Source organism: Dicentrarchus labrax, unplaced genomic scaffold (assembly GCF_905237075.1).
Source record: "Dicentrarchus labrax unplaced genomic scaffold, dlabrax2021, whole genome shotgun sequence".
Lineage (NCBI taxonomy): Eukaryota > Metazoa > Chordata > Actinopteri > Moronidae > Dicentrarchus > Dicentrarchus labrax.
This window is the reverse complement of record NW_026136707.1, coordinates 17,953,599-17,975,938: the sequence shown is the minus strand read 5'-3', so window position 1 is coordinate 17,975,938 and position 22,340 is coordinate 17,953,599. Positions and strand designations below refer to the sequence as shown.

General features: G+C 39.1%; 1 protein-coding gene across 3 annotated transcripts in view; it reads left to right on the top strand.

Moving 5' to 3' along the window:
- Positions 1-22,340, top strand: part of dnah5 (dynein, axonemal, heavy chain 5) — a 97,997-nt gene that overhangs the window by 60,532 nt on the left and 15,125 nt on the right. For all 3 annotated transcript variants that reach the window (XM_051406558.1, XM_051406557.1, XM_051406556.1), the window contains 14 exons: positions 33-209; positions 2,111-2,314; positions 3,274-3,453; positions 9,191-9,328; positions 10,917-11,052; positions 11,508-11,689; positions 12,169-12,303; positions 13,326-13,481; positions 15,378-15,560; positions 17,171-17,275; positions 17,660-17,798; positions 18,134-18,248; positions 19,345-19,535; positions 20,591-20,712. In XM_051406558.1, the coding sequence (XP_051262518.1) occupies positions 33-209; positions 2,111-2,314; positions 3,274-3,453; positions 9,191-9,328; positions 10,917-11,052; positions 11,508-11,689; positions 12,169-12,303; positions 13,326-13,481; positions 15,378-15,560; positions 17,171-17,275; positions 17,660-17,798; positions 18,134-18,248; positions 19,345-19,535; positions 20,591-20,712 (2,163 nt within the window). The remainder of the gene's footprint in view (positions 1-32; positions 210-2,110; positions 2,315-3,273; positions 3,454-9,190; positions 9,329-10,916; positions 11,053-11,507; positions 11,690-12,168; positions 12,304-13,325; positions 13,482-15,377; positions 15,561-17,170; positions 17,276-17,659; positions 17,799-18,133; positions 18,249-19,344; positions 19,536-20,590; positions 20,713-22,340) is intronic.

Sequence of the window (22,340 nt, the reverse complement as noted above, 5' to 3'; positions counted from 1 at the left end):
TGGCCATGTTCATTTTTTGTCTGTACACCCAGGTATTGAAAGAGGTGACCGTAAAAGCCCAGGCTGCAGAGCGAGTGAAGGTTGAGGTGCAGAAAGTGAAGGACAAGGCCCAGGCCATTGTAGACAGCATCTCAGCTGATAAGGCCATCGCTGAGGAGAAACTTGAAGCTGCTCGGCCAGCTCTTCAGGAAGCAGAGGCTGCACTGCAGGTGAGTCCAAACTTGTGTTCCCGGTCTGCAGTGGTCAGTACCTTTCAAAAGTGGTCCAAAGAAGGAGAAGGGTATGAACTGACAACAGGGTCATGGGCAGCCAAGGCTAACTGATGAATGATGATGTAGCCGAAATTGCTGAAAAGTTACTGCTGGTTCTGATAGAAAGGTGTCAACACAAACAGTGCTTCACAGATTGTTGATATGGGACTGCGTAGCCACAGATCAGTCAGGGTGGTTATAATGTATGGCTGATTGGTGTGTACATATATATATGAACACAATCATATATATGTGTGTGTGTGTGTGTGTGTGTGTGTGTGTGTGTGTGTGAGAGAGAGAGAGAGAGAGAGTGAATAGAGTAAAATATCTTCTACTGACAGTTCCATTCAAGTCTACTGTATAATACAGTGCTGCTCTAAAAGATAGCCTGAGGGTTAAAAATTGTCAGTAAACTGTGTGTTGGAGCAGTTTATTGCCCTCCTCTGTGTTGCTTAATGTCTCCCCTACCAATATTTTTCTTGCTCCCTCACTTTGTGTTGCTTCAGGGTGCCACTTAGAGCACTCTGACTTGCTGTGTGCAGCTCCATGCCGGTTTTGCCTTCAGCCTTCCCACCACGGTGTGTCTAAAGTTAGCATGATGCTCTGGGGCCTGGAGCTGTGTTGTAATTAAAACTGTCCTCCTGGGTAGTTGGTTGCATACAGATCTCCTATGGCAGGTCCCTGATTAGAAATTTCATCTTGCTGCTGTGGTTCGAAACCATATATTTCCAAACAGGAAACCCTTGGGCGATCCATTTGGATTGGATTATGTATTTTGATGATGTATTTTTTTGAGTGCTGTTGTTTAATTATAAGTATATACAGTAGGAAAGATATTTCATTCATTGACTGTATGAAAACATTATCCGGTTTACATACTGTAGGGAGAGTTTTGACTTTACTTGGTAAAATATTGCTAGAATAGCTATGCCATGGCATTTAGTTAACTGAAAGGTTTAAAAATGAAAAGATTAATGCTGTTGCATGACATACAGTAGTGCAACATGTAAAAGTCAAGGGTAGGAATCTAGAAATTAGCAATTTGATACTTAAAGCATTCTAGTTTCACTAGTGACCTTCATAGAAAACAACATGCACAAAACTGATTTACTGCAAGAAGACCCACAATCATGCAAATATATATATATATATATATATATATATATATATATATTTGTTTTAAAGTACCTCTGATCTTGTTAAGCTAAATTGAAATTTTGAGTCTTATTGAGACATTTCCATGAAAAGCAGTGGAGAGGAGAGGAGTTTGTGAAAGTGGAAGTTGAAGATAAACCTGCTGCTGGCAGAGTCTCTGGTGGGAGATTCACACTACACTTGGGGTGATAAAAGAGAGTGGAAATGGAGCAGGGAAGGAAAGCGCAGAAATGAGGAAATGGAGCAGGGAGAAAAGAGCAGAAACGAGGAAAGTGCAAAAAGGAAAGGAGATGAGACGAGCGGGCAGGGGGCCTGATGAAGCACCAAACAACTCTCACTGGTACATTTTCTTTACTCTCCTGCTGTCTCTCATTTTAATCAGCCCCATGAAGTAATTCTCCATCCCTCTTTGCAGAATTCCTCTCATTCTGTTGGAGTTTATACTTACAGTCTTAATGCTTCCTTTATTCCCCTTTATCTCTCCTTTTCAGTGCTTCTGGTTGGATTTTATCCATACTCTTCCTCTGCTTTATATTGTCAAATATTATCTTTATATATCAAGTCATGAAAAGATAGAGGCACTAGACTAATATTAATCCATGTTGTCCTTATGTTCAATTCACAAAAGCTATCCAATATCATTAAACATTCAGACACAGTCCAAATTATTGTATCTTACATTTCTTTTCTCTGTACCCACTCAGACAATCAAGCCATCGGACATTGCCACTGTACGCACACTTGGTCGCCCCCCCCACCTCATCATGCGGATCATGGACTGCGTCCTGCTGCTCTTCCAGAGGCGTGTCAACACAGTGAAGATTGACCCAGAGAAGAACTGCAACACGCCGTCCTGGCAGGAGTCCCTAAAACTCATGACAGCTGGAAACTTCCTGGGCAGCCTGCAGGTACATTCTCTAATAATAAATGTATACACCTGAGATTGAAGAAAGGCATAGATGCTACAGAAGGCTTGCTCACATATGCCTTGTGATATGGGGGATATCCTTGGTAGCCTTCAGAATTATTTACCATAATATGAAACATGGAAAAAAAGGTAATATCATTGTACATGCATTACGGAAGGACCACCACCAGCTCCACATCACATGTGAAGGCTTATTCCCTGCACTTCCATAGAAATTATAAATTATAGTCTCTTCTGTTGTAAAATCAAATCATAAAACATAAGATTATACTATTATGTTGGTGGGTAATAGCATTCTTGCAGGAAAAAGGTAATTACATTCAATAATATCTTAGTATCTTAGTGTCCTGTTTCAAGATGCTACAAGTGTCTGTGTGTATGCAGCAGAATCACTGCCCTCACCTTGCAGTGAATTGTACACTTTTTATACTCACTTGTGTCTTACTCAATTTTTAATGGATAAAATTAGCTGCTGTTAAATGCATTATTTTTGATCAACAAAATTCGTAGTAGGCTGAATGCAAGGAGGCATAAATAAATCAGGATAATTAAATGTTTAAAATAGGTACAGTCAGTCAGATAACACTCCACAAATTACACTTTTACTCCCCTCTCATATTTATTTTTTTCTGTCTACCCATCTCTCTCACGTGTTGTCTGTTTACCTTGTGCACCTCTTTGTTTTTCCCAATCACCACAGCTCCACTTCTTTTTCTCTAATTTCATATAGTTGTACATTCTTTGTTTTTAAGTAACATATGCAGAATCCTGTTTTATGAGTAACATCTGTGCTAAACGTTTATATTCTTTGCATAATGACTGAAATAAGCATAGTCTTTTTTCATTCAAATTATCTGTTCTCACTCCCCCCTCCCACCACTTTTTTTTATCTCTCTCTCTCTCTCTCTCTCTCTCTCTCTCTCTCTGCCTCCCCTGCAGCAATTCCCCAAAGACACCATTAATGAGGAAATGGTGGAGCTGCTGCAGCCTTATTTTGACATGCCCGACTACAACATTGAAACAGCCAAGAGGGTGTGTGGCAATGTGGCCGGCCTTGCATCGTGGACAAAAGCTATGGCCTCCTTCTTCTCCATCAACAAGGAGGTCTTACCCTTGAAGGTAACATAGAGTGTAGTTGATCTGTAGTTGAGTAGACTCATTGACAGTTTCAGTTGTCACATCTCAACTTCAGTTACCCCCTACAAACACACACACTGTGATTCACCTGTCATCAGCAGCCCTCACACACACACACACACACACACACACACACACACACACACACACACACACACACACACACACACACAAACACACACCCTGGGTAAAGTCCATGGCCTCCCACTCTTCCACGCTGATGAATAAGGAACAATTATAGTGAGGGTTGTTTTTCTGCACAGCAGCCCCAGGCTACAAAAACAGCACAAACTGTCACTAATATGAGAATGAGAATTTATTCTGATATGAGAAGAATTTATTCATATTCCCAGATTTTGGCAGCAAAAATGGTTTAGCTGATGCTGTAGAATAGAAGTTTGAATTTTGAGACAGACAGAGAAAGAGCGAGAGAGAATTAGGCTTTTATCAATTGATCATGAGCATACAAAAGTAAAAATACTAAAACTGGGTGCATCTCAAGTCAAATTCCCAGGGCCTATTTAAATTTAATTTAATCGGAGTACAAACCCTGACTTGTATCTCCCGAGGCAGACAGCTTGTTCATGAAATGCATTGTACCAGTCACCATTCACAAAGTAGAGTCCTGAATTTGATAAAGATCAAATGCAAAAGAACGTATTAATTATTATCTTGAAATTTAGATCACCCTTTGAGGTTGAAATTAGAGTTTGTGTGTAAATTAACATCAAGGGAGTTATTTTAAGATCATAGCTTACTTGTCTTTACCTGATACTTTGGTCAGTGTTTTGTATGCTCTTTTGAATTTATTATTTTCTAATCAGGTTATAAGGATATAAGCTTGCATCAGCATTATCAAAAGATAAAATCTTACCAAGTCACACTAATGTAAAGATGTTAAATTAATGAACTTTTCAAACTTTCTTTTTTTACATTCAAGCTGAATCCGTTATTAATAAGCACAGCAACACACACACACACACACACACACACACACACACACACCCGCTCACACCCGCTCACACACCCACCCACCCACACACACACACACACACACACACACACACACACACACACACACACACACACACCCACTCCCCACACACACACACACACACACACACACACACACACACACACACACACACACACTCACACCCCACACACACACACACACACACACACACACAAACCTGCTTGCTTACTAAACCCAGTGATTTCATGCAAATGTCCCTGTTTCCTGCCAGTGCAGTCTGTGGATGTTGGATGCATGACAATCATTTAAAAGCTTCAACTTGCTGAATATACTTTTGGATGTGCTCACTAAAACGTGATGATCACCTCTGCTTACCCTTCTGTTACTGTGTTGTTTATTTCCTTCCCTCTTTGTGACCAGGACTCATTTTCCTGCTTATTTTGCCCTCGCCACACCTCATTTTCTCCATTTTCTCTGTCTGCACCTTTATTTCTCTCATGTAGTTTGTTGTTAAAATCCCCCATCTTGCTCCTTTCCTACTTTCCGAGTTTCCCTTATCTCCTCTCTCACTGACTTTCTCCCTCATTCTCTCATTTTCTCTGTTTCTCTCTTTCACACACATTCTGTTTTTCTCTTATTCACTACAACCTCTATGAGAACTCCCTGCCTCTCCTCTTTGATCCTGACCTTTTACTTTAGCGTGGAACAAATTGATTTTCTGGTTTCCAGCTCTGTGGTGGCTTTCCTTTAAGCTGGCCAGCCAGACTGCCAGACAGAGATACAGTTGGACAAACAGACAGACAGGCAGAAAGACAGGCAGGGATGGTCCTCTCAGATGTCAATAAATATTAAATGAATGCTCCAGACTTCCTCTTCCCAAGGCCACCCAAACACACTGAAATTCACACACACTTAGACATACTCACAACGTTTCTCTGAATCCCTGACTCTAAACCTCTTCCAATGCTTTCTCCACAGAGCCAGCTCTACACAGAAAATATCCTCTCTGCGTTTCCTCTGACGTCCTCAGACTCCCTTTCCTCCTCCCTTGCCCTTCTCATCACCCCTCTGCCCTGTTTATTTTCAGTTTCTCTCCATCTCCCCCATTTTTTTTGCAAATCTCTATTCTTGCAACTGGAGTTTGGCTCTTAAGGCTTTGAGTCCCTGTATCTGCACCTGTGACATGTCTTTACACGTCTAAATTTCCTTTTTCCTACCATTCACCCTCATATTTACTAAGTTTATGCTGTCCTAGCCCAAAGATAGCCGTGCAATATGTTTCAGGGTATTTTGTCCATCCATCCCATACTTGTGAACGTGATATCTCAGGAATGTCTTGAAGAGATTTCTTCAAACTTGGCACAAATGTCTATTTGGACTCAAGTATGAAGAGATTAGATTTTGGTGGTCAACAGTCAAAAGTCACTGTGACCACAACGTTATATTTACAAAGGGAAACAATGTAAAACCAGATGTCTCCAGACATCACCAGATGATGTAAAATTGTTATAGACTATACCTGGCCCAGTCCCTAGGTAGTTAGTGAATGCTTTAATACTATTTTCAACAAGTTACTACAAGATGAACAGTTATCAACCTGACATATTGAACAACAAAAGCAAGTTTGGAAGGTGCAAATTCGAGCCACCCTGACTGTCGTGACGTGTCGGTTGCAAACGAGCCAATTCAAAGAGCAGGCTCTTTTAAGTAAACGATGGGAGCCGGCTCCTGTCCTTGAGCCGTTTTTATTTATTTATTTTGTTTTGTGAAGTAATACAGGGCAGAATGATATGATAGGATACAGGGCAGATAAAAAAATTAACAAAAAGTTACACTTAGATAGTTGATGGTGGTTAGTTCATAGAGACCTAAAACGGTTGGCTGCTGCTGGTTTGCCCATTGCAATATATTTATTTTCATTATGTAATTTATTTATGATTATTTTTACTCTATACCAGTAATTTTGGTTTTATTTGTCCAGATGTCAGTGGTGGGCATTAAAGGGACATTGTGTAGGAATTTCTCCCATCTAGCGGTGAAATTGTATTTTGCATTCAAACGAATAGTACTCTGTAGTGCCTCGCGTTTTCAAATGCGTACTGCAAATACGGTAGCCGTTATGTACCAAGAAGCCTACCTGTCGAGGAGAAAGCAGGCAAATTCAGCATCTCTTTGATAGTCTTTCTCCTTCCTTAGCTCTTTCCACCTGGGAAAAGCTACCCCTATGTTTACCCTTGTTTTTTTAATTCTCCGGTCACGTTGCCTTTTTAATTCCCTTTTTCGCTTTTTTGGCGACGAGGATTCCTTCTGCTGTGGCTCGGCATAAGTATGATCCTCCATTATGAACTAAAGTGCAGTGCAGACTTTCAAATGTGCCGGGGCAGTGACAAGCGCCTCTCACTGATCTCCTTCTCCGTTATAGCTGGTCACGTGACGCTGGCTCCGAACGAAAATGCGTTGTGGATTAGCAAGACAGGTAGGCTAGTGCTTTATGTCCCTCTCGGCGATTATAGTTTTTCAAAATGGCGGAACGACATGGAAGCCTCCATGGACTTGCCCGTCCAATGTATATACAGATAAGAAATTCTTCGCTTACGAGGATAAGTCAGATCATTGGCAGAGGTAATTTTACACCAATGAGGACACATTTATGAATAAAGACATTGATTTTAGCTAATAAAATACTTAAAACACTACACAATGTCCCTTTAACAAAGCACATTTACTTGAGTCCTGTATTTATTACTTTTTTTTTCAGTACTTTACTTGTTTTGTTAGCGGTGTGTGTTTAAATAAAAATGTAAAATGTCAATGGCTGTCCTTTTTTTAAATTTCTATGCTTAAGTTTTCATAGGTGTTTCTATCTGCTTTGTGCAGCAGAGTGGTTCTACAAGCAAGTTGGGTGGTTTTAGAGAGTTACAAGGGTCTGCAAATGGAATGAAAACAATTGGATACAGCAATTTATTGATATTAGAAAATATCATTTTTACTTTTGAATACTTCAGTACAGAGGGTGTATTGAATAATTTAAGTGATATATGTGTACACATACAGGCCATAAATCAAAACAGTGCTAAATTTGGCAGAATTATAAAAGGTAAAAGTGGTAAAATAAAGAGCCGTTTGGGAGCCGAAAGAGCCGGCTCTTCTTGGTGAGCTGAGCCAAATGATCTGGCTCACTAAAAAGAACCGGAATTCCCATCACTACCTGACTGTCAGGCATCCCAAGCTTTTATAGTTTCAGTTCCCTGAGTTGCATTCTCAATTCGATCAGGATCTTCAGCTCATCAGGCAGGAAGTAGGAAAGGTGAAAATGGCCCATGCCTCACCAACTGGAGCCAGTTGTGCACAGGCAACCACACGTCCTACTTAGCATACACAAAACTCTACAAGAGGGGTGAACACAACAGCTGAGTAATGACTTGTCCTTTTTTTTTTAGCAATTATTCAACACCATAACTCGAGACAGAAAGAGATTGTGACCATATTTCACAGTTGGTTGGATGCTGAATTAGTGAAACTTTTGACTTAAAGGTCACACTCCTAAATTGCACATTCCCTGAACAATATGTAGCACATTCCTGCAAACTGTACAGCTCTTCATTTATTTAAACAATGGTTATATTGTACTTATTGTCTTTCTATTTATATTTGCATATATTCTCTTTTTATCTGTTACTGTTTCTATTCTTTATTTCTATTCTCTATGTTTACTGTAATGCACCAATTTACCAAGGCAAATTCCTTATATGTAAAATCCTACTTGGCAATAAACCTGATTCTGAGTTCAAAGATTATTGTGACCTCAAAATAGTTTTTTAGCAATAATTAGTTACTACAGAGAGGATCATTGGTGCCAACCTGCCCTCCATTCAGGACCTTTACCTGTCCAGAGTCAGGAAACGGGCAGGTAACATCACTGCAGATCCATCTCAACCTGGACACAACCTGTTCCAACTCCTCCCCTCTGGTAGGCGCTACAGAGCACTGTATGCCAAAACAAACCGACACAGGAACGGTTTCTACCCACAGACCATCACCCTGAGCAACAGCTAACTGCCATGTACAATAACCCTAGGACTCTTAATGAAACCATTCATTCTTATTTTCCATTGCTGAAAATGCAGTTTCTATGCATACTTTATATACTGTCATATCCACATACCTCATGTACATAAAGATACCTGCATGTAAAATATTTATTTCAGCATCCTTTGCACTCTGCAGCATTGCACTATTGTCTACTGTCTACAAATGTTTGTTTATAGATGTATAACTGCACATATAAGTCTTTTTTTGTTGAACTGTTTATTTATGCTGTTAGCCTGTGTTTATTCATTGAGAGCAACATAAAAAAGGAGTCAAATACCTTGTATATGCACACATACCTGGCCATTAAAAGTGATTCTGATTCCTGTCCTGTTTGGTGGCCGATCCAAACCAGACAGTGATTTTTTTATATAATAATCCTTCTATAATAATCCTTAATTCTTTAGTTTAGAATATAGAAAGAACTGTCCCAGTTCTTCTCCACAACAAAACACCAATGCCTACCACCTTTTCTCTCCTGTTTTTCTGTCAAATCCTCCCCACCTTCACCTCATCTGGTCTATCTTCTCTTTCATCCTATGTCTGTCCCTGTTTCTTACCCTTCCAACCAGAGAACTGAGTATGACCTCTAAAGGCTTTGTATGTGTAATGAATACATCACAGATCTCTCTGTCTTTCTTCCTTTCCTTTTAGGCTAACCTAGCAGTGCAGCAGAATCGTCTGGCCATAGCTAACGTGGACCTTCAGAAGGCGCAGGCTGAGCTGGATGCCAAGCAGGCAGAGCTGGATGTGGTACAGGCGGAGTATGAGAAGGCCATGATGGAGAAACAGGTCAATAGCTTTACTTTACTTTAATTGTGTTACCTCGAAACACAAGTATAAATCAGTTTACCACACAAAAAGAGAGCAGTGTGTGCTGAAAAAACATTTGAAACAACAACTGGATCATGTGATATAAAGCAGATGTTTAAGGCTTAAGGCTAATTAATGAACATGGATAACATTATACAATCAGACATCTGGTGTTAGTCTGTTCTACTGAAACCTGTTATATAATGGGGAATTACAATATCATTTCTTCTTAGGTGAGTTTTAATCGCACATGCTATTGCACTGCTAAGTCTCTAAATCCAAACTGGTGATCCCATTTTTTTCATAGTTAAAAGTGAAATATGGTGGAAAATGAAATATAAAATGAGATTGAGAAATAATGTGGTGGCCTTATTTCAGCTAAACCAAATCTATAATTAGTATATTTTTCTAAATTTATGTTGGAAGAAAGGTTTCACTAGGCTTTAACTTTCTATTGATATTTTAACATCAACATTATGATATTACAGTGTTTTCTAGTTTTTTATCGAATAAGCTACCTTATTCGTTAAAATAGATAATGAGCCTATAAACTGGAATCACACACACAATAAAAATAGAAAATGACTCAACCTGAGTTAGGCCACTTTTTAAATGAGTGTAACTATACTGTTTGTGTGTGTGCAGTTTGTGTAAGACTGTCTGCTTTGTGTGTGTGTGTGTGTGTGTGTGTGTGTGTGTGTGTGTGTGTGTGTGTGTCTGTGTCTGTGTCTGTGTCTGTGTGTGTGTGTGTGTGTGTGTGTGTGTGTGTGTGTGTTTTTCTTCATCAGTACTCTCTGTTCTGTGATAACAGCATGTAAATGGAACAGTATGTGCACCAACACTCTCTGATTAGGAAATCTGGACAGCCCAAGTTGACTCTTTTTATAATTTTGTGATTAAGATGCAGAGCTGTTCATCTCCAAGGGCTAAAAGTAAGATTGAAGGGCTTGCTGCAGAATCGTTCAACACTGTTGACTTTGATATGCTTTTTAATTAAGAGAATGCCTATACCAGGCAGTCTTTATTGATGAAACAGACATTATTACTGTTGGGCACACAACCCTCATTATTGCCTGTGAGCAGCTGACAAAAGGATAAGTGTGACAAAAGGTGCTGTTGACCTCTTACTATATTTTTAAAAAGAAAAGCTCCTTTGGGCAGTCACATAGGATAAACATGCTGACAGGAAAATCCAAATAAATCCATCCATCCATTGGTTGTCGTGGAGAAAACCAACACGATGATAAAGAAAATGTGAAATTATATTTGTCAGTTTTATACCAGTGATCCTATGTTGAGTCCTATTGTACTGGGATTAGAAAGGATCTAAAGTCACAAAGGACTTCATTATTTCAGAACTATACTATATACTATTATATGAACAGTCTTTGTCCATATCAACAGATTTATACACTGTAAATACACACACAGAGAATATACAGAGAATAAATGGTCAAATAGGAGTTTGATGGATGGATTGATGAAGAGACAGCTGTAAGGACAGACTGGGAGGCCAAACAGACACATCAGCCTACTGACCTGATTGTCTGCCCTTCCTTTCCATCAGACACTGCTGGAGGATGCTGAGCGCTGCAGACACAAGATGCAGACGGCATCCAGTCTCATCAGCGGTCTGGCTGGGGAGAAGGAGAGATGGACAGAGCAGAGCAAAGAGTTTGCTGCCCAAACCAAACGCCTTGTTGGTGGGTTACAAAGCAGGCTTCAAGAGAGAAATGTCTCTGCAATTTAATAATAATAATGAATGCCCTCTCATGAATAACAATGAGTTGTTTGTTTGATGTTGTGGAGCATTGTTTGAATCAATAATGTATGAATTTATACCATTTTGGTTAGATGATTAAACAAATAACTCTTGAATTACTAGCCTACTGTAAATGCAGAATGCCATTAATGCATACTAATACTTCTAATTACCAACAATGTGGTCAAAATGACATGCCATTTAATTCCTAATGTACAGCTAACATAATAATATTTCTCCACTACTTTTACGTTTTATTGCAACAAAACCTGCCACAGCATGGACCATTTTCTGATTGTGCTGGCATTACTCTTCAAGACCTTTTTTTTTATATTTAATAAGCGGTATTTAAGTGTTGCATGCACTCCTAGCAACACCTTTGTAATCTTGTTCCAGGTGACGTTCTTCTGGCCACAGCCTTCCTCTCTTACTCTGGCCCCTTCAATCAGGAGTTCCGTAACCTTCTACTTAGTGACTGGCAGCGGGAGTTGAAGCAGCGTCGTATTCCATTTGGCAACAACCTTAATCTGACCGAGCTGCTCATTGACGCACCCACCGTTAGCGAGTGGAACCTACAGGTCAGTGATCTATTTTGGTAACTACTGCCAACCAAATCAGCTGTTTTAGTGCATACTGATGCAGTGTAAACGGTATGTGATATTTGTATACTGTATATTGTTTATCTACTTTCTAGGTACTTGTTTTGCAAGTTGTTTTTCATCAGCTTTTACCAGAAAAAACTGCTTTGAAAATGTCTGGACTTAAAGAAATGTGACCTTTTCTCTTCAAAACATAGTTTCTTTCTTCTATTTTCTATGAAGACTTTATATTGGAGTTGCCTGACTTTTTGTTAGTTAGTTAATTATTAATAATTTACATCATTCTTTGCAGTATGTATGTAGCTATATTTTGTTTTTCTGCAATCAAATACTGAATAACAAAACAGAATTAGTTAAATGAAGCAGAATCCTACTAAAAACATAATTAATTAGCTGGCATCTGTTTGAATAAACATCATGACCGAAACTTAACCAGTGATTTGTCTTCCATCTTACAGGGGCTCCCTAATGATGACCTGTCTATTCAGAATGGCATCATTGTCACCAAAGCCGCCCGCTTCCCCCTCCTTGTTGACCCCCAGACGCAGGGAAAAATCTGGATTAAGAACAAAGAGGCTAGGAATGAGCTGCAGGTTTGGGATTTTTTTAAATCTGTACATCTTTTAAGGGACGAAGAGGGTGTACCATTTCATAACATTACATAAGACCAACAACATTCTGGTGGGTCTATCGGATATCACATATGTATATCACAGTGAGTCAAGTTATTGATTTTCAGACTTTTCATTTTCATAGTTCTGTCATTATCTTATTATCTAATAATTCAAATTTACTTTTTATACCTCTATTTCTAAGCACCATACCCATTGAACAGTGCATTTTTTCCCTTACTCCTGTGCCAGTTTTTGTAGTGTGAGATTTAGAGCGTTTTAAAATCTTTTCATCATTTGAAAGAATAGTTCTAGATGCTCAGCTCTTGCACTGTAGTGTTTGCCCTTTTCGTTGTCCAACATGCTTTTCCTTTTTTTACAGCGCCTTGAAAAAGTACTGTAGAATTCTGCAGGCGTAATAAGACCAGCCAAGGTCACTGGCCCTGTTAAGGGCAATCTCTGATCTGAGTGAATGCATTCTGCAATCGTATTATGAGTGTCCTGAAGATGCATTTCCTGAAGCAGTGGTTTTAAACCCTTTCTACAAGTGACCTCATCAAACCAACTGTATTTATTTTATAAGGTTTTCTAAAAATGGCTCATCTTAAAAAGTGATGTGTTTTTAGTTTGACTAGTCACATTTCTCAGACAGAGCTTGGCCTTTGTAGCTTAGGAGGAATGAGGGAGAACTAAAATGTGTGTCTCCTTCATTTCTCACTGTCTGACTTATAAATTTGCTCATCAGTCTATTGGAAACAATGTGATGGCTGCTGAGGTCAGTTAGTAGGTGATCACATAATAACATCAAAACACTGTTTCTGTGTTACAGAGAATTTTTAAGGTTTGATCCCATTAAAATCTAACACTTGTGAAAAGACACCAAAAAATGTCCAGCATGTATAGAAATGAATGCTTCCAGCTGTCAAATGCATTGCATTTTTATGTGATTCAATCATCATTTTTTATATCCATATATTAATAAAGGTCCTATATTCTGATCCCAGATCACCTCACTGAACCATAAGTACTTCAAGAACCACCTGGAAGACAGTTTGTCTCTTGGACGCCCCCTTTTGATCGAAGATGTAGGGGAAGAGTTGGACCCTGCACTTGACAACATCCTCGAAAAAAACTTCATCAAAACCGGGTCCACTTACAAGGTAACATGGCAGAAAGAAACCTCATGAGACCCTCGTGTCCCAGATTTTTTTTTCTTGGTTAGAAAGGTGTGAAATGGGCAGGTGTGTTTCGAGCACTGGTGGGAGGCATGATGGGACTTGGCCAGGTCCCACTTGCCATGCCAACTGTCACACATGTACTGCTACAGGTTGGTTAGCTCAGACAGGGGAAAGCAAGCCCAGTCACTGGGTAACAATATAGGAGGTTGAGAGATTTCTTCAACTGTGCCAGCTGGAGCACCTGCCCCGAATCATGTTAATTGTCTTGGGACAGGTTTTTATTGTGTGCTGTGTGAGTGACCAGAAGTAATTCCTTCCTGTTTCTTTGGGTCTGTGGCACATTGAATTTCTTAATTTTCCACTTTCATTTAATTATTTGTGTTAATATAGAAGTTGAGCATCACCAGCTCTTGTAAAAGTGTATTAGATTGTGGCAAATTGGAGGTCTTTTGACTTTGAATCAGCATTGAGAGTTGCTGATTTTTTTAAGCAGCTGCATGTGAGATGAGAAGACCACCTAAATATCCAGGAAAACTCTTTAATTATGAATTAATTTAATTTAATTAGCACTTAAATTAATTTCAAATTAAATCTAATAGACAAACAAAATTATCCTGCATTTAATATCTGTACTTGAACTTGTTTCTACCATCGCAAGTCAAATGAATGAGTTCATAATGAGTGTCCGTCCCATTAAAAAAAATTACAGTGTACTTGTATAGAGGGTCTCACTTCAGAGATTTTGTGCCTCTACCCTACTAGATATTTTTTTCTTGTGCTCTTAATATTTTCAGCTAGATGTTGAAAAATAGTAGTAAATAGTGTCTCAGCATCCTAGTATCCTGCAATGTACTGTTGGAGTTACTTTAAATTTTGATTGTCATCCAATTGTCATCCAGATAGCCATGAACTTAAGTTACTGTGCTGTACATCACAACAAGAATGGGTTTTAAAACTTGTCATTGTGATCCCTTTCTCACACACAGAAAAAATGAAATCATACAGAATGTAAGAAGTTGCGAGAAAGAGGCAGAGTGAAAGTTTGCTTCTAGGCATTTCTCTCTCTCTCTCATTATCGCCTCTCAACTCCTGGCTCTGGCTGATGGTGGTTATTCAGCAGCTGACACTGCAGCTGCCTCCCCTCTCTCTCACACACACACACACACACACACACACACACACACACACACATCAGACATTCAGTACCATATAAATGCAGAAAAACATGCACACGCATTCTCACCTTAAAGTGATTACAAGAAAGCGCATGTTACATGCAGCCAACACATTCAATCAGAAGTCTCTCAGCTACCTAATGAGAGGCCTGATTAGAGGTGTCTACACACTTACGCCCACCCTCTCCTGAAAAGCTTTAATTTCTATTAATATCCTGGTGTGAGGAGGAAGTGAAGGTGTCTGCGTCCGACAGCTCCAGGGACAAACCGGCAGATGGATAATTAGAAGTTATATTGCCATGAGTAATTAAATGCTGATCAGAGCAAACACAAGCACACATTCATCCACATGTACAGACATTTTCTTACCTAAACACACACAAGAAATGTTTCTGAGCAGCTGAATCTGTCTTTATCACATTTTAGTATGGCCCATTTTCAATGACATCTGCTTAATTTCATGACAAATGTGCAGTTATGGGTTATGTTTTTGTATTCTTGAAGTGGTTCAGGAAAGATCTGGCTAAATAATCAGCACAACTTGTTTCCTACTTGTAAATTTGCTTTTGATATATGTGTATAGTTATTTTGTGATTCCGACTTTGTGCTCTCTATTTGGCATTGTGTTATATATGTTATATAATTCACATGCTGATGGATATTGAGAATGTGTCTTTCCCTACCGCTATCTTGCTTTCTACAGGTGAAAGTGGGTGACAAAGAGGTTGATGTGATGAAGGGCTTCAGGCTGTATGTGACCACCAAGCTGCCTAACCCGGCTTACACCCCTGAGATCAGTGCACGCACCTCCATCATTGACTTCACAGTCACCATGAGAGGACTAGAGGACCAGCTGCTGGGCAGAGTCATCCTCACAGAAAAACAGGTAGAGTTATGCAGGCATTATAGCCACTGTATACATATTTAAACATAAATTAATTTATGCTCTGCACTATTACGTCATTGCCAATTGAAATTCAGTACGTTTCCTTAGAAAGAAAATAGCCTCAGGCTTGATGCAAATTGTTTAGATCTTTATAGTTCCTTGAAAAAACTTTGGAGACCCTTTAAATACAGGCTCCAAACACCTCCCCTTACTGTGTACCTAATTTCCCCTCTCTAGCAAGCACAAACAGTGTGACAACATAACTGGGAGGTTATTATCACCTTTTGAATGTAGAAAACAGCACTCATTACACAGACACAGACAGTGTGAAGAAACAACCACACAACCAAAAAGAGTGTATATATGGACCAATACCAAATATACACACAAAGACAGTCACATGTAAAGTGTCAGGGACTTGATGAAATGTATTATAAATGCACCCAATGATTGTTACGCATTGATTGTGACAGTGAAAAGACTGGTGCTGCTGTAGGAAGGCCATTGTCCATCCAGTAATGGCTGGTCATAAGATGAAGGATTTATGCTAGCTGGGCAAAAGTGGTTTGTTATCTGTGTACTCATGGATTTAATCATAATGGGAGCTGAATCTAAAATGTGCATCTTCACAGATCATTCAGCATTTACAAGACCAACAATGTGGTCAAAATAATGCATTTGCAGTTATATGAATTAATCATTCAGAGGCTCCCCTCAGTAAAATGCTCATGAGCCTTAAAGCCATCAAAGATGAACCCATTAACACACAATGTAAAAATGCTTTTCAGTCCCTTCATGTTCAAGTCACAGGCTGTTGTCTTGACCATATCAATCTTTACAGTGTAAGCTTACTTAAGAGTTGTAATCCAACACATGGTTTCAGAGAAGCTTACATTTCCCATGGGTTTGCTGTGGGTGAATGAGGTTTTGGATCGTTGGTTGGATTGTTGTTGGAGGAGTACAGTCCATTTAATCCATGGAGTGCCAGACTGACATTCAGGGCAGGGACACTGCATGTTACTGTGGTGTTGCTACCTGAGTACCAAAATATGGTATTTTCTCTACCCTCACTTTCTTATTACGGTATTAGATTTTAGTATTATTTCCTCAGTATATCAAGAGCAATTAGAGTCATAAAAACCTTCTAGACATAGTGGCTTTTAGGACAGTATGCTTTTAATCTGCAGTCCCAGCAAAATAATTAATTAAAAAATATGAGTCAGTGTGACAGTAGTGGTAACTTATGACTGCTTTTACCCAGCTAATAGCAGCATATAAAAGATGGCTGTGTCAGTCAGTCCATCTGGCCATAATACCCAGACTGCCATGAAATCTGGTCTGGATAATTAGATAAATCCTACATGTACTTTACTTTCGTCTTGCCTACTGTCAGGCCAAAATGTCAACTTCCACTATCTCATAATCTAAAAAGCATTTCATTTGCTGATCATATTCATGCTCCCCAGGAGAAAAACCCTTTTGATTTTAATGATCTGTTAAAATATGTAGCTAGCACCATGCTACAGCTTTATAACCTGTATATGTGTGTGTGTGTGTGTGTGTGTGTGTGTGTGTGTGTGTGTGTGTTACCTGTGCTTTTATGACACCAGGAACTGGAGAAGGAGAGAACAGACCTCTTGGAAGATGTGACATCTAACAAGAGAAAGATGAAGGAACTAGAGGACAATCTCCTCTACCGACTGACCAGCACTCAGGCAAGGAAATAAATCTACTATGATATGTCAGAACTTTTTGAATTATGAGAGATCTGGGCATGTGATAATAATCAGTGCAGATACCGCAACAGGGTTAGGAGCAACGTTTTTATGTTATATTTTTTAAGTTCTTAAACCAGCTTCTCTGTTTCCTGGTCCTTGCTTTAAAATAGACTGACATTTGCTGGCAAATATGTTCATCTGGAGTTCATTAGAATGTTGGCTATTGCATTTGTTTCTAATAAAGAAAGTTGAAAAATGAAGTCACCCAATGGAAGAATAATAGAAAAACTTCTGTCCCAGCTATTTCTCAAATTATGGAATCCATTACCATAGTAATTCCATGGGTTTCTGACTTATTTAGACAAATATGTCTCTTTTTAGGGTTCACTGGTGGATGATGAGAGTCTGATTCTTGTCCTTGGCAACACCAAACGCACAGCTGAAGAGGTCACTCAGAAACTACAGATTGCTGCGGAGACTGAGATCCAGATCAATGCTGCCAGAGAGGAGTACCGACCTGGTAGGTCATGACAACTGGCTCAAAGACAGAATCCACACTTAAATTTACTCGCTCACAGCGTGCCTGCCAAGTTCAGCTTCAATCACACGAAACAGATTCATTTTCAGTTTATAATTCAGCAATGACAAACATAGACACACTCCAAGAGAAAATTTGCTCACTACACACATCCCTATAAAACAGATTTAGTTCATCATAAAAAGTGTCCGTGTCAGTCTGTGCAACATATTTCAAAGTAAACATCAGTAATTCAATAATTATTTTTCACAAAATAATTATTTATATTCTACAGGCCAATATTTTTACTTATTGTTTGTGTTTGTGTGTGTTTTCAGTGGCCACCAGGGGCAGTATCCTGTACTTCCTGATCACAGAAATGAGTATGGTGAATGTCATGTATCAGACCTCTCTGAGACAGTTCCTGGGACTTTTTGACCTTTCTCTGGCCAGGTGAGAATACTGCATTTACTACTGTTTGTAATTAATTGGTTTCTTGTTGTGGAGAGTAGAGTTTACCAATAATGCCTTTTTTTTTATATTGAATACACACAAAGTCATACGTGCCGACAGCAAGTGACCCTATGCAACTCCATGTCAGCCTTTGTCTGCTGGCCTGCAAATGTTGCTCTTCTCATTGTTATTTGTAAAGTCGCAGAGGGGGATTTGTTTGGGTTATTGGCATCGTCAGTTAATGCTGCTGGAGCACTTGGTGCACTTTCTAGGCGACTTAATCTGATTAAAATGCAGACATCTGCAATGCTATGTCAGCCTTTCCCAAAATATGGGTTTCCAAGGAGGGCTAAACAATATTACATGTACTTCAACCAGCGCATGTTGTATAATTCAAGTGTCTTAAAGCCAGACAGTTCCAATCTGTGGCCTAAAAACTACCTCATCGTGTCTTCATTATTTTTCTACTTGTTCCACATTTCCATACAGTGACACCAGCAGGAAAGATCTACTGCCATTTGTTGTCAGATATTTTATAATTGTAATTGGAGCGCATTTGAACAGCATGATAACTTTTCAACTTTCATATCATATTTCAATATTGCTCCTCACTTGTAATTGTCTGCAGTACATATGTTAGTATGTACTAGGATGGAGAGAGTTAATGTTGTCTTGTAGCCTCTAGTACACATGCAGCTGAAAACTAAAAGGAATTATTTTCAGCTTATGTTAAAGGTGGAAGCTACTGAGTCATTGTTGAGACTTCAGGTTGAACTGTAATTTAACTGGGATATTTTGTTTTTGAAATACTGCATTGTTGTTTATATAGTGCAAAAAGTGCCTGAGGCAAACATCAAATACAGTGACAGTGCATTTTAAGCAGCAATCCATTGATTTGCCAGCTCAAATAATTTCTCTCCAAATCATACAACTCAATTTGTCAGCGCTTCTAATTTACTTAATGGCTAGAAGAAGCTTTCGCATAATTGTTACCAAGAAAAAAAAAAAGTCAATAAACTAAAAACAGATGAGCTCTGATCTCTACTCTACATTTGAGTTCATATTAAATATAAATTTGAAATTCTACTTTTTACAGGTCCTCCAAAAGTCCAATCACCAGCAAACGCATCGCCAACATCATAGAGTTTATGACCTTTGAGGTGTATAAGTATGCAGCACGGGGCCTGTATGAGGAGCACAAGTTCCTCTTCACTTTGCTGTTGACACTGAAGATTGACATGCAGAGCAACAGGGTCAAACATGAGGAGTTCCTCACACTCATTAAAGGTAAGAAGAAAATGTGAACTGTGAGCTGGTGACTGTTTGCTTCGCTTTCATCTCCATATCTAGTAAAGTTATTTAAAGCTAAAGTCACCCTGACCCTGAATTTATGAAACCCAAAAGATCCCTCAAATCCTAAAATTTCCCTCAAATGCAATAGTGTGTGAGTTTAAAAACGTCTGAGCTGTGAAAACATTTCTGAATATTAGGATATTAGAAGCTATTAGGCACTGAAACTAGATCAAGTACTGTATATTTCAAATGTAAGTATTATTATTTACATAAGTGTTGAGTTGATGTAAAGTCAGCAGTAATATTCAGAAAAGGAAAAGTTTCCAGGAACGCATGTTTTTCTGTCCCTTTGATCCTTCACCTTTCATGTTTTTGTCTGTTATGTCTCATCTTCTAAAACTGTTTTGTTGTGTCAGTACCTAGAATGTATAGCCAAAGAAATACAGTACATACACTGGCATACTAGATAGCTGTCTCCACTGAGACTGAGACATTCAAATCTTAACATAAAAAGAAGAGAAGTGAAATGTTGGCGTACAGCTATGGCTCACCTCAAAACAAACTCCAGGCTCTAAAATTGGACCAAATATATTTTTTGTTTGCTGTTTTTATTCATTATTTACTTAGCGGGGATAGATTTTTTTAAAGCTCAACTCAAGGTTTACACACATTTCAAACATATTAATATTGTAGCAGTTCACTGAATCAGAGATATGGAATGCTCGTGACCACAGGGATAAAAGCCAGCTATGGCAACTGGCATGGCCATAACAGACAGTCTGCTGCTTGCATGCAGCTTCACCATCTGTCAGCTCTGACCTGCTGAACATGGACTCACAGAATGACTTTTGTGTACATATCTGGAGGTTGTGTTTGTACACGTTTGCATGTGTTTGAAACATTTAACATTCTATATTCTTGTTATACACACACATTTTTACTTTAGGTTTTCCTGTTTGTGTGTATGTGCACATACACGTTTATGTATTTTGGTGTTTGTTTGTGTGTGTGTGTGTGTGTGTGTGTGTGTGTGTGTGTGTGTCTTCCAGGAGGTGCATCTCTGGACCTAAAGGCCTGCCCTCAAAAACCAGCTAAATGGATCCTTGACATGACCTGGCTCAACCTTGTGGAGCTCAGCAAACTGTGGCAGTTCTCTGATATACTGGATCAGGTACAACACACACACACACACACACACACACACACACACACACACACACACACACACACACACACACACACACACACACACACACACACACACAACTTGATCAACTTAGGTGTGCCCTGACAGGTGTATGACACCTTTCTTTAGCTGAGAGACTTTTTTTTATCTATTAAGTCTGCAGATAATGGTGCTCATCTGTTTCACACACACACACACACACACACACACACACACACACACACACACACACACACACACACACACACACACACACACACTGGATGCTTATTAAATTTTTTTCACAGTTCTCCTTTGCTCTAGTAAGCATGTCAATATCAGTCTCATCATGTCTCGCTTCATCTCTCCTTTTTACATCAACACACAAACACACACAAACACAAACACTCATCACAACTGACTGTCACTCACCCACAAATACACACACCCTTGGGGGTGACTGACAGCTTGGTGGCTTCCATGGGGGGTAGAGCTCAGTGCTGTGTGAAATGAGCTTAGTTTGGAGAAACTTCCAATCAATTACTTTTGGCTGAGCATGTAAGCACACACACAGATGTATACGTGTGTGTATCCTTGTATTCCTTCACATACACAAATACACATATGTATTTTTGTGTTGATAATTAACAGGGAGAGGTGGATTAACAGTTCTTTGTGCAATGAAATCAGTCTGAGGGGAACAAGGCGCGGACAGGATTGTGATGTCAGTCTTTCCCAGAATAGAGAGACAAAACCAACTGAGCCCCCTCTTGACTGTCTTCACACAGGACACAGATGCACCTTATTTCACATATGAAACACACAAACATATTTATTAAGCAGCCTTTAGCACTTTAGCCTCATGGTTTAAGAAGTTCATCCAAACCCTGAGACTGGCTCAAAAAATGTGCATGTCGGACGGGAATGCATAATCGACAACTACTGTTAATGTGCTCTTCAGCAAAAGCACTGAACCCCTTACATTCTTAAGTGGAGCTGCTCAGTGACTAATAGACACAAAGAAGCAGCTCTCAGTTGTGAATGTGTTCGACTATATGAATGAGCTGCAGGTGGTTGCTTCACTGTCCTGAATAAATACTCGGTTAGGAAGACACTTGACTTCAAAATGATCCACAGAGCCATTCACTCTCTTTACATTAAAACTTAAAGCTCAGTAGATATTATGCTCTCTAGAAGGCAAATCATTTCTTAAAAATCACGTAAATAGGAAACTTAGTTGTTGTTTTTATTTTTTTATAAAGATTTTAGACCTGATTGACACAGCTACATTTTGGTTGAAGAGTTTTTGCAAGTTTTGTCCATGTATCTGATTTGGCTGGGTTTCTAACAGGGTTTTACATATGCACAGGGACCTGTCAGAGACTTCAGACAGGGAAGGTATAGTCTATGACATCAGAAACATTACTCATAGCGGTATCCAAAATAACTTTTTAACTTAAAAAATGACACGCACACAATACAGAAAAACAGTGGGCTCTTTCCCTACAAGGCTTGTCGTGTCAAATACAAAAAAGAAACACGTACATACATCACATACACACTTAAAATATGCCAGGAATAGAAAAATGTGGTCGAGGGTAAATCTGATTACTGACCAGCATGTTATGCATACC